The sequence below is a fragment of the Melitaea cinxia genome, chromosome 6 (assembly GCF_905220565.1).
Source record: "Melitaea cinxia chromosome 6, ilMelCinx1.1, whole genome shotgun sequence".
Lineage (NCBI taxonomy): Eukaryota > Metazoa > Arthropoda > Insecta > Lepidoptera > Nymphalidae > Melitaea > Melitaea cinxia.
In genome coordinates, this window is record NC_059399.1 from 8,295,522 (window position 1) to 8,308,568 (window position 13,047).

General features: G+C 31.7%; 1 protein-coding gene across 1 annotated transcript; it reads left to right on the forward strand.

Annotated features, from left to right (window-relative positions):
- The first annotated feature begins 62 nt into the window (after window positions 1-62).
- On the forward strand, window positions 63-10,802 carry LOC123654547 (doublesex- and mab-3-related transcription factor A2-like). Its single transcript, XM_045590446.1, has 6 exons — window positions 63-94; window positions 397-568; window positions 8,635-8,808; window positions 8,885-8,979; window positions 9,059-9,218; window positions 10,512-10,802. The coding sequence occupies exons 1-6, from the start codon at window positions 63-65 to the stop codon at window positions 10,800-10,802; spliced, it is 924 nt and encodes a 307-aa protein (XP_045446402.1).
- The last annotated feature ends 2,245 nt before the right edge of the window (window positions 10,803-13,047 follow it).

The window sequence follows — 13,047 nt, forward strand, 5'->3', positions numbered from 1 at the left end:
GGCGGGCTAGGATAAACGGGATGCTGGAGTGAATTCAGGAATTTGACTCTATCTCCTACAGTATGGGGTTGACGATTACGTACCCAATACAGATGTGAGAAATTCGTAGCGACACTTTCTGTCTCAAATTTCGGGATAAGCAATCAAAGTTTATCAGAGTATCAGGGCGGAGTGTTGTGTGGGCGGGCGGTCGATTTTGATAATTTTTAAATTATGTGACATACTAGATTTGATACAAAGTTCGTAATTTTTATTTAGGGCGCACATATTTGAAATAGTTCTTAAAGTTCATCTACTAAAACGTATTATTTTTTTTCAAAGACATTGTACGATGCTACTCAGTGAAAGTAGTTAAATGCTTTAATACTTCTACCTCATTTTGTAAAAAAATAATAGTATTGACCTAATAATGAATAACGGACGAGCTCGAGTGCCGAAGTGTGCTCGTTGTCGAAATCATGGTCTTATTTCAAGTCTTCGAGGTCACAAAAAAGCTTGTGCCTACCGAGATTGTCAATGTCCCAAGTGCGGATTGATAAAAGAGAGGCAAAGAATCATGGCTGCGCAGGTGAGTGTTGTTTTAAAACATAAATAACTCACATTGTCTATTTTACATCTAGTCCACAATATTAATAGTTATATACATTTATAGTAAGTATTTACCGCAAAGTACCGTAACTGTATGTGTGTATGTGTGTACCTACACAAAACAAATTAAAACTGTCTAATCACTGTAACAATTTTTTGATACTGTGATTATACTTAACTAAAATGTAAAAATAAATTTGATATGTGGCTGACCTGTGTATCGTATTTCTTTAAAATGAAATTGTCATCGCTATTGCCACCTGTAATTTGAATTGTCGCCAATTAGCCAAACGGACAGTGGTGAAAAAAATCTCTTCAAAACCAAACGCATAGGTTGTATGATAAGTATTTACTCAAAAAAATATTTAGATTTCTTGACTATTTTAAATTGTTTTGATTTATAGTGTGCCTAATGTGATTACGTTAAATACAGTAAACCAAAAAATTCTATTATTTTATTTGTTGGGTGAGTTTACTTATTGTTAGTTATGAAATAAATAACACAACTAAAAAGCTAGTAAGATATTTCCAAGCGCGATGGCGCATAATAATTTTTTAGATGTTAGAAAAACTTTAAAATTTGTTTCTATAGGTACTTTTGTACTAATGTTATAAAGAATAAAGATTTAATTTTTTGTTTGTTTGTAATTTAAAAAATTTTACACCAGAAGAATGCTACGCTATTACTACCAAGTTACTAAAAAATCATGTAGTCCAATTGAGTGAAGCCGGGTCGGGAAGGCTTAGTAGTCCGAAAGCATCGTTTTTGTTTTTAGGTTAATCGATTTTCAGCTATTCGAGTCGAATTTCAAAAAGATATTAGTGCTATAGGTACATATACTCGTATATCCACTGCATAGTATTATAAATTTATTATATCCTTAAATTAGGGTACTTACGTTTTACATAAAATGATAGTGTACATCTTCATTCTGTTAAAGGTTAATTGAGAATAAGAGAACCTTCGATTCATTGGAACATACCTACTTTTAGTTGGCTCAAATAAGATACACAGATAGACATACCTATGTCCATAGATTGTCATAGATACATTGTAGAAATAAGTTGTAATGAGATACTAGAGTACCTTTGTAGTGAAAAACCTTTTAGAGGGTAGGGAGCGACCCCTTTTTTTATAAAATGAAAATACGTCCATGGGCTTTTGAAACCCATGTCCTTTTTTTATTCCTAAAACATGCTATTTTTTTTTAAAGTAGGCGTTATTCTACAACATCATTGCTTAACTTAGACTATCTTAATGTCTCTAATAGAGACGTGAGTCCACCGACTGGTACTACTACCCTTACTACTACTACCGGGAGCTACCATTTAAAAGGTTCTAACTACCCACAATCGTATTAAAAAGCGTGTAAAGTGCAAAAAGCATTCTCCATCCAGCATCGGGGTGTAGCCGATGTTCTAAAGTGTTTTATGCGGATAGTATATTATGTACCATGAGTACAAAAAAACGGCTTAGTGCAATCCGTAGTTCCCCTGGCATCGAGTGATGCTATGACTGCTTGAAAAGTACATCCCGGTGATTATCTTTTTTAGTACCCGAAGATGAAGGCGACAACGATGAATCTGAAACTGGTTTCGTCCTTAGCCCCCAATCATTGACACCGATAAACTGATCCAGGTCATCAGTCGTGAAATTAAAAGACATTTAAAGTAGTAATACGCAGCTCGGAGATATCTCTCGAATTTTTAAGCGAGCAAATTAGATGGAACAAACTGTCAAAAACCAAAACTAAAATAAAACATTTAAAACAAAAACCAAGAAAAAAAATTAAATAAAAATTTGAATCTCCACGTAGCCGTCAGACCGCATAACATTATGGATATTGAAGCTAGATCATCGTCGGGTACTTCAAGAAATTTTCTCGATTTTGAATTATTGCACAAAGAATTCGCAAAAGTTGACGAGTGAGATTAAACAGATAAAATGCGCGAATGAAATTTACAGCTTTATACAAAAATCCTTTCAAGAAGCCGAAAAAATTGCATCATAATAATATAAATTTACAGACATATAATTATTAAAATGAGGGTATGATACAAGTAAAAATAAATTTAAAAAAGATAGAAAGAAAAAATTATGCGGTGTCATGGGACACCAGGTATGATTCGGTAGGTTCGGATAGTATAGAAGCAACACAATTTGAAAAAAAAATATTGATTTTTATATAGATTTTCTAGTTCTTGATTTTTTTTATTTTTTTTTATGTCACTAGGTCGGCAAACAAGCGTACGGCTCACCTGATGTTAAGCGATTACCGTAGCTTATAGACACCTGCAACACCAGAAGCATCGCAAGCGCTTTGCCGACCCAATCCCCCCAGGAGCTCTGGTCACCTTACTCACCAACAGGAACACAATACTGCTTGAAAACAGTATTATTTTGCTGTGATCTTCTGTAAGGTCGAGGACGGTCGGGACTACCCCAGTCGGGCTGCTTCATATTTTGAGCACGAAATTCCTGCTGTGCCCTACCTCAGTTAAAGTTGTTATTTTCAGTTTTTAATTTTGTTGATTGGTTTTTAATTAAGTACATATAAGTATTTAAGAAATTTAGTATTTTAGAAAATAACAAAAATAAAAATAAATCAAACAAAATAATAATAATAATAATAATTCAAATTATTAAGTGAAATAAAAAACATGTCTTTATTTATTTTTGTCGACAGTATAAAATTACATAAATAATTTAAAAAAAGTTTACTAGTCACATTTTAGTTTTACAAACGTCATATTATACAGTCGTGTGACTGATGACGTCACTTTCTGACACTGACTGACGTCACTTCCGTTATATATTTTTCTTACGGTTTTAGTATTACATTATTTTCAGTTCGGTCGCCCAGTCAAATGTCAAGCCTACCGTAAGGAACTTCGTTCCAAAAAAACACACATAAATAATACCAAATAATAGAATACCATCCGGACATAAAATAGTGGAGAAATATATTATTGGTGACCTAATATATGACTGCTACAATAAACATAATGTAATACTTATACGAGTTCCAAAAAAGTAAAGGCGCAGAAAGTCTTTTATGTGATAGTTATTAACACAAAAATATCACGTTTTAATTTTATTTATTGAGTTTTCGCGTGCTCTTGACACTCTAAATAATAAGTAAAATAAAGTAATACTAGTAATCACTACACTACAATTAGTGGGTACAAATCCTGTCTCAATAAAATAATAAATAGGTATATCAGTAAATTAATAAATAGTTACCGTACTCCAATAAAATGCAGAATACATACTTACAAAAAATCGCATCTAAATAATATTAATTATTAGTAAGGTGCTCGGAGCTCCTGGGGAAGGTCGGCAACACGCTTGCGATACCTGGCATTTATTATTTATTTATGTATATTATATTTATTTGTATTACACATATATTAAATATTACTATTTAATTTATAAAATATTATTTTATATATATTTAATATACAAGCATATTCGCACGATATCTGTAGTATACGGCGTATGTGACATTAGCTCTTTCTCTCGCGATTTTTAAATACAAATGAATTTGGCATTTCTAAAAGAACGATCTAGAAAGAGCATAGAGCGGATGATCGAAATTTTGACAAGGGCTAGCGAGTGAAAGGTAATTTGATTTTTGAGAAATAAAATTAGGGTATAAATCTACACCTTTTATTTCTTACTCTGGTGTTCCACAAGGCTCCATTTTGGGACCTGCGTTCTTTAAATTTTTGTTAATGATATCGCCGCAATATTCAAACATTTTGAGTGTTTTCTGTTTGCGGACGATTTTAAGATAATTAAAAGTATCGTGGATGAATCTGTTGAACTGCTGCAACAGGATCTTAATCGTCTAGTTCGGTGGTGTAAGGAGAATTGTATGTAACTTTGTGCGAAAAAGTGCCATTTGGTAAGATTCACCAGGAAAAAACATTTTGTGCACAGCCAATATTTTATGGCTTCTGAAAAGTTGAGTGTAGTTGGTTCGATACGTGATCTGGGAGGTATTCTCGATAGTCAATTAAAGTTTACATTACGTATTGACAACATGATTACCTCAGCAACAAAATCGCTGGGTTTTGTACTGAGGAATTCCAAGGAGTTCAGGCATTCCTCTACTACAATCAAATTATATAACAGTCTTGTGCGAGCAAGTTGGAATATTGTAGCCAAATTTGGAATCCCCACTACAAAATCCATCGTAAAAGAATAGAGGATGTACAAAGGCGCCTACTCCGCCACCTCGCTTATCGAGCGAACTCTCACAAACACAACAAATCTTATGAGCAGAAGCTCAAATTATTTAATGTTATGTCACTGGAGTCCCGTAGAGCTGTTTCAGACATGATATTTCTATGGAAATCTTTGAATAATTTAGTTGATAATCCGGCTATAGTAGAATTATATAATTTCAACATCCCTAGAGGTCTGCCTAGGCAACCGTGTCCGCTTTTAAAAGTAATTTAGGAAAGTACTCACCACTAGCTAGACTGCAAAGAACCTATAATGATCTGTCATTGAAAATCTCTGACTTGGACTTAAATGGTAATGATTTGGGTGTTTTTAAATCAAAATTGATATGCTTTTACAAAGACAATTAACAGATTTATTCAAATTTAATATTTCAAAGTTTAATTTAATCAATTTTATTCATGTTAGTATTGTTAGTTAGTAGTTCTTGGTATTTTTCCTTTTTTATTTTATTTAATGATCTCCTGTGTAAAGCATATATATATATATATATATATATATATATATATATATATATATATATATATATATAATCGTTTTGAACTGATGTATTGAATTTGGAATGTAAATCTATTTCTACACATATGGTCTTGGCTAAACTAGCTGCGCTGTTTAACATTTTTATAGTTGTCTTTAATGTATTTTTTATATTATCTTTATTTTCCTTATAAATGCATTTTTTTTTTTTCATATTAAATTTAATTTACACTGAGCAGTATAGCATGTAGTGCCTGCCTATAAAAAGAAGTACAATGATCATTGTTTACCCATTAAGTATGTATTGAAACATTTATATTGTATCTTCTGTTGGTTGTCCATAATAAAAATTAAAAAAAAAATTGTGAATAACGAATATATTGTTTAATCGCCAAACTACGGTAAACTTTTATCATCAGGAGGGCGGGCCATAAGCTTATTTGCCGACCTAGTTGTATAAAAAACATCGGGGATTTGTTTATTACTTATATAATAATAATGAGTAGTAGTACTGTTTCGTTACTAGAGTGATAGTACAAGTCGTCAATAAATCGCATGACGCTCGAATGGGAGGGGGAGGGGGTCAGAAAAATATCACGAAATATCGCAAGGAGGGGGAGGGGACTATATTGCGATATCAAGTGTTTTTTTTTTTCGTTAACCACGCGATTTCTAAACAAAAAAAAACAAGCACACTGCAACCTGGATGCCTGTTTAGACATTTGTATCATAATATAGATAGGTAATACACACTTAATTTTTCAAAATTTAATCAGATTATATCTGTGTTTAAACATAATATTCTGAAAATGTAAATTTAGTTTGACCGAAAATCATATATGTGATTTTTAGGGAAAATGGGGTAGTTTAAAACCCCACCAAACATCATCACAGATGTAATTAGCACTAGCCAAATTAGAGGAAGATTTTCTCTATTATGAAGTTTCTGTACTTCTTTCGTCTTATTCCCAGTATCATAATGAACTGTAATAAAAATACGGTCATATTGTTGAACAGGACTGCATTCTTACTTTGATAGGGCTCATGCACAACACTTTATTGTACTATTTTATAAAGGAGATACAGACAAACATTCATTTATATATATATACTAGCTATGCCCGCAACTTCGTCCGCGTGGAATTTAACAAAAAAGAAATTGTTCAGTTTGCAAAGTTATAAAATGAATACATTTCTAAAATAACATTATTACATCAGCTATCTGTCAGTGACAGTCCCATCAAAATCGGTCCAACCGTTTCAGAGATTAGCTGGAACAAATAGACAGATAGACAAAAATTATTTTGGTATATGCATACATACGTATGAATTTAGTAAAAAGTGGTTATTTTAATATTACAAACATACACTTCAATTTTATTTATTTGTATAGATATATATGTATAATATATGTTTAAAAACATTTCATATAAAAAAATTGAAAGAAATATTTCTTTAGAAAGAAACACCTAAATTTGCAGGTGTATATGTGTAGATATATGTATGTATATTTGCCATAATTCTCACTGCTACGTTATCCATCAGACTACTAATTTAATAAACATCAATTACCCGTACTTAGTAGGCCTTGTTAAACCAAAACAATAAATATATTACGATACAACATGTGGGATCCTAGTAATATGTGTTTCGGTTCATTTTAAAGCAATTCTGAAAGTGCTAAAACATATCGGTTACCTAATTCAGAAATAACATGCAATGTTAAGGCGTTAATGTGTTTTAATGTAGTGAAATCGAGACCAGCTAATGCGCTGTTGGGTTTATTTAAACAAGTGGCACATGTTTACCGTGGATGCCGGATGAAACATCGATCGGTTTGTACAGTAATGCATCGCTGTCGATGTCCTACCACTTTTATCCCGATTGCGTGTACTATGGATAATTATATTTTTTATTAGGATTTAAAAATGATCTATACATAAACAATTGAGATATTATTTATTCCGTTATAAATCAATTCCAGGTTTATTTCAACGTTTTATTTACTTTTTACCCAGTCTATTCGTACATACTTGTATATAAAGTTTTATAAAGTTTGATATAAACATAACTAACATGTACCTAAATTAATTTATTTTGTGCTTTATCCTTTTGGAAGAGTAACATACATCCTTACATAGCAATTTATTTGTATTATTATTAAAATCTAGGATCAACATCCAAACTTTCCTATTCATTTCAATTCGTTTTCTCACCTTTTTTTCAAAATTATGTCTTGTTTATCTTTTAGTTAAAATACCAAGAGAAGACGCTGTGTAAAGATAAGTCTTATTTTGAATAATTTGTATTCTTGATCAGTTTTTATTTGATTTGTAGGGATCGAGTTTTGTTTTCATTTCCAATGAGGCAGCGATCGCCCCGGGTGTGATAGAGCCCGTCTTGATCCCTTGGGTGACCGCCCATCAAACGCAAACAATGTCTGTTTGTCGTTTGTGTTCCACTAAATTAATTTATATATCAGCTTACAACAATCGCTCAACGTCATGACAAAGTTTTGACAAAATTCAAGGCATGTAATGGGTTTAAAATTTTAATAACAATTTTAAAAGTGTGACAGTTGAGATTTTCGTTAATAGCAGAATCTTAATTGCGATTCCATGGTGGTTTCACATTAACTATAATCAATATATATTTGGGGCGGATACGATTTATGCCGTAATAATCTGGAAATATTTAGTTCTTAAAGCTACCGCGTGAATCGCGGAACCGCGTGAAGCGTGGAATCGCGTGGCGCAGGTAGTACAGATATATTGAGGCGCAAAAATCACATTAAGACTGAACTCATTATATATTTATTCATTTTGATTCAATACCTAAGTGGGTCTAAGAAAAAGGTAAAAATAACACTTGTCATTTCAAAAGCAGTCCAGTAATAAAGGTGTTAATCATACAAAATGTTAGTAATTTAAAGAGATAAATATTTTGTATTTATGATCAAAAGGCTAACGAAAAAGTTTCAACACTAACTTCCATACGATTCTCATCTCCTATTTCAACCATTTATGGTTAGAAATTACACAAAAACTGAAACACGTGTTTCCAGTCCAGAATTGATATTTGATGTTTTTAACTTCAAAAATGACAAACTTTCTATTTAATCTAAGATTTATTTTATGCATCCAGCGGTTTTTGAGATTTCGTTATGAGTGAATGATTCAACGATTTTATATAATTAATATTAAACGATTTTAGATATTTTAATTTAAAAAATATTTTATTTACAAGTTATAAAATTTTGTTTATTATTATGCAATATGTTATTTCTATCTCAAATGAAAATATTACTTTGTTTTTTTAAGGTCGCTTTAAAAAGACAACAAGCCGCGGAAGACAAGATAGCGTTACATTTAGCGTCTGTCGAGAGTGGTACAGCATTGGAGGCTTTACCCCCTGGTCGTATATACGGCATGCGAGTCACCGGACCTTGTCCTAGCCCTGGTCCCGAACCAGATTCAGCTGTCGATGATCAAACTGTGAGTAGAAAAAACAGAAAAAGAAACATATAGATTAAAGCATATTATTAAAAAAGTTGGATGTATTATATTTTAGCCAATACACATCGATAGCGAGACGAGTGATTCTCTACCAGACTGTTGCAGCGTGACGCCTGATTCCGTCGGTAGTTCGAATTTAGCGACGCGATCGTGGTATGTTCAGTTTAATATCTTATTAATCGATTTTAAAAACAAAAACAAATACAATTAATATTCATCTTGTTTATAGCATAGATTCAAATGACGAAAGTTCAGGCAATGTAAGTTCCGCGGGCTTGGAGATGCTTCGCAAACTGTTTCCCGGTAAGAAGCGATCTGTGTTGGAGCTGGTACTGCGACGTTGTAATCACGATTTGCTTCGTGCTGTTGAACATTGCAACGCCATTCATGTAAGTCTGATTAAGTTGTTTAATTTAGTATACCTATTATTACGATTAAATTAAATATTATTTAATTAAATGTCCTTAAGTGATATTTCAGATACTTTTAATTGTGAGTTAAATATTTTAACCTTAATTAATAATAAATTATATTAATAAATAATGCTTTAAATTAAATGATATTGAAAGCACGCTATGAGTAATTTCTTTATTTGACTCACAATTTTATAATAAGCTAAATATTGATAATTGGATCTGATATACATTAGTAATGGTGATGTTGTCTTGTTTCACTGTACTACAGTTCCCCTAGGTATAAAGGTCTCGTGATAAAAGCATAAAAATAATTGGGTTTGCTCACAAACGAAAAAAAACCGACTTCAATTACATCGACGAGTAATACAACGTAGATCGACGAAAAAATAGTCAAGTAACTACGCGTTATCAAAGATTACTCAAAAAGTAGTTATCAGATCTCAATAAAATTTATATGTGACCACATGACAAACATCAGCTTTCGATTTTCAAGAGATTCCCTCGATTTCTCTGGGATCCCATCATCAGATCCTGGTTTCCTTATCATGGTACTAAACTAGAGATATCTTCTTTCCAACAAAAAAAGAATTATCAAAATCGGTACACCCAGTAAAAAGTTATTGCGGATTTTCGAGAGTTTCCCTCGATTTCCCTGGGATTCCATCATCAGATCCTGGTTTCCTTATCATGGTACTAAACTAGGGATATCGCCTTTCCAAAAAAAAAGAATTATCAAAATCGGTACATCCAGTAGAAAGTTATGCGGTATAATACAACGTAGGTCGACGAAAAAAGCGTCAAGTAAAAACGCATTATTAGATATAACTCGAAAAGTAGTTGTTAGATCTCAAATAAATTTAAATGGAACCAATTGACACACACCACCTTTCGATTAAAAAAGAATTGTCGAAATCGGTCCACACGGTCAAAAGTTCTGATGTAACATACATAAAAAAAATACAGTCGAATTGAGAACCTCCACCTTTTTTGGAAGTCGGTTGATAAAATGATGTAAACTCGTACGACGCACGTGAGTGTAAGTGTACCTACATCATGTCATCTCGATAAGAAGTGTATTTAGTGCTAGGATATTGAATAAACTAAGAGAGATTCTAGTCTGGAGATTCGAATACAATAATGTTTGAATAAATAAATTATTTGACCTTAAAAAAACGTTAAATATTTAATAAAAAATGTAAAAATATTATACTCATTCGATTTTTTAAGGAAGACTACGAATTATGCTAACTAGATCCTATTTCACAGGCTCCACGTGCCAAATCATCTCCAGGCGTTAGCTCTATTTCGAATCCTAGATTTGAGTCGATGTCTATTTCCGAAGAAGTGGAATCTAGATGGTCTGCTTTTCGTCCAGTCGGGCCTCGGGCGCCACTGCTGCCGACGCTAGTGATGGGTCGAGTGTGCGGGTCAGAATGGTTGGTCCCGTTGCCGGCGCTACCCACACTCTCTGCTCCGCTGTTGTTACCACTCCAACACCAGCATGCACCACCTACATCATGTACTCCTGATTGTAGACAGTGCAACAGCCACAATTGAATATTAGTTTTTGTTTTAGTACCTATTGTATCTTAATACTTGTCTTCATCACATAATTATACTCTACTTTCTAATAAAGTAATAGTGTTGTTTAAAATTTAACAAATTATTAACTTATTAGTTGACACTTCAAATGATTCAATGATGAAGTTATTGATAATAAAACGAACGCACGATTATAATTATGTACTTATTATGTACGACGCACACAGAAACCTAAATACTCTGTTTTTTGTGAAATCTGCAACGATAGGTATAGATAATAAAGTATTATGCTAATAATATAAGGCGAGTACATTTTCTGTAAATATTATATGGCTTAAAAAACGCGCTCGCTTAAAACTTGATAATTTAAAACATCAGAAAATTAAAGGGAAGTGCAGTAAATATTATAAAAGAGCAGTTTTAACTAGTCACTTAATGAGAGTGATATATTTGAGTAAGAAAATATTATGGACAGTTTTGTTGATGTTAAGATTAAGAATGATAAACCTTATGATACTATATTTCAAAATAGTGTGAAATATATTTTATATAACACTCCTAATTAATTTTATTCATAATTATAAAAGTAACAGGACTTAATTAAAGAACAAAATAAATAAAAACACATATTTTTAAATTCTTATAGTGATATAGAAACTCAGCAAAAGTAAGTTTTCTGTAATGCCCGAATCTCTGGTGTTTTGATTTGGCAACGTGTTTTTAAGCCAGACAGTTGTTTTATAGAGGAGAGTTTTAGGTTGTATAACTTAGGTGCTTTTACCATTATATTATAAATACTTGGCATTGTTTTGTGTTTATCGCATAGTGGGATATACTTATGTATATACGTACTTGCATATTATGCTAAAACTGTATATTTTTACCGTAACACCAAAATTTGCACTGTATCAAATAGTTGTGTATATAAGTATTAAGTCTAAATAAAATATTTTTGTTTACCTACTTTTTTTTTAGTCGTACCTAAGTAAATATGTGTATTATATTTTAATGCCACAAATGTTATATTATAAACACAGTTATATACAGTTCGAAATGTGCTTCTTAAATAAAATAATGTGTAATTAAATTTCATTGTTTTATTTTTGGATCAAAAGAAAAGTTGGATAATGACATAAAGCTATTAGGAGTAAAAAGATTGGAGCAAATTCAGAAAAAAAAAAATATGCTCAGTGGGTATGCTTTATTACTCTGTGAGTCTTTTATAATAACGGTAACCTATTAACACTAATAATAGATAGCAACGCGCAACGTTCTGAAATGATGAATGACAAGATAATGGACTAGCTAGATTGAATGTTTTATTAACCAGCATACAAAAAATTATGGCTTAAAAAAAACTAAAAACCAAGCTTTTAAAGCTAATCGAACTAAAAAGTAGAAAATAATTTTTATTAACAAAGAGTTTATATTACAGTAGTAGAAGATCGAACAATCAATCATAATTATATATATTCTTTATTGCACTAAGTAAATTTTACAATATTCATAATAATATAGGAAGTGTGCAAGGGCGAACTTATCTCTAAAAGAGATCTCTTCCAGTCAACCCATGGTAGTGAGTGATAATGTGAAACGCGGGGTAAAGTAGTGCAGGAATAGGAGAATAATAAAAAAAAAACATATAAAATACATACACCACACATACATAAACATATTTAAACATACACAGATACATCTACATACATACATACATACATACATCTACATACATATAACATAAATATAATACACTAGCTGACCCGGCGAACTTCGTATCGCCTAACACAAACTTTATCGTATGGTATTAAAGTTCAAATTGACTTTTAAGTATTATCACAAATCTTTTGTTCTCGAGTTTTGCGCTTAGCAACACATTCAGCGACTCATTTTTATATTATAGAATTTAATTAATTACTTCAAAATAAAATTATAATAAAATTTAAGTTATTAAGAGAATAATTCAATTCAGAGTAAAAAACATGGGCATAATTAATACCTATAAATATTTATGTTACATATTACTTTGCTAAACGTAAGAATTTAACAAAAGGAAGTATTCTTTTAAAAACCAGCTCGTGTCAGTAAATTAAAACAAATTAGCTAATGAAACACAATTTCTGACCCTTCACGCCGGGAGCTACTATCTGTGACAATAACAAACTCGTGACAATACTCAAAATGAAGACAGAAATCTCTGCCACTGTTCTATTACGTTAAGTAAACAAAAGGCTATTTATAAAAATGATTAACTCCCTGCTAT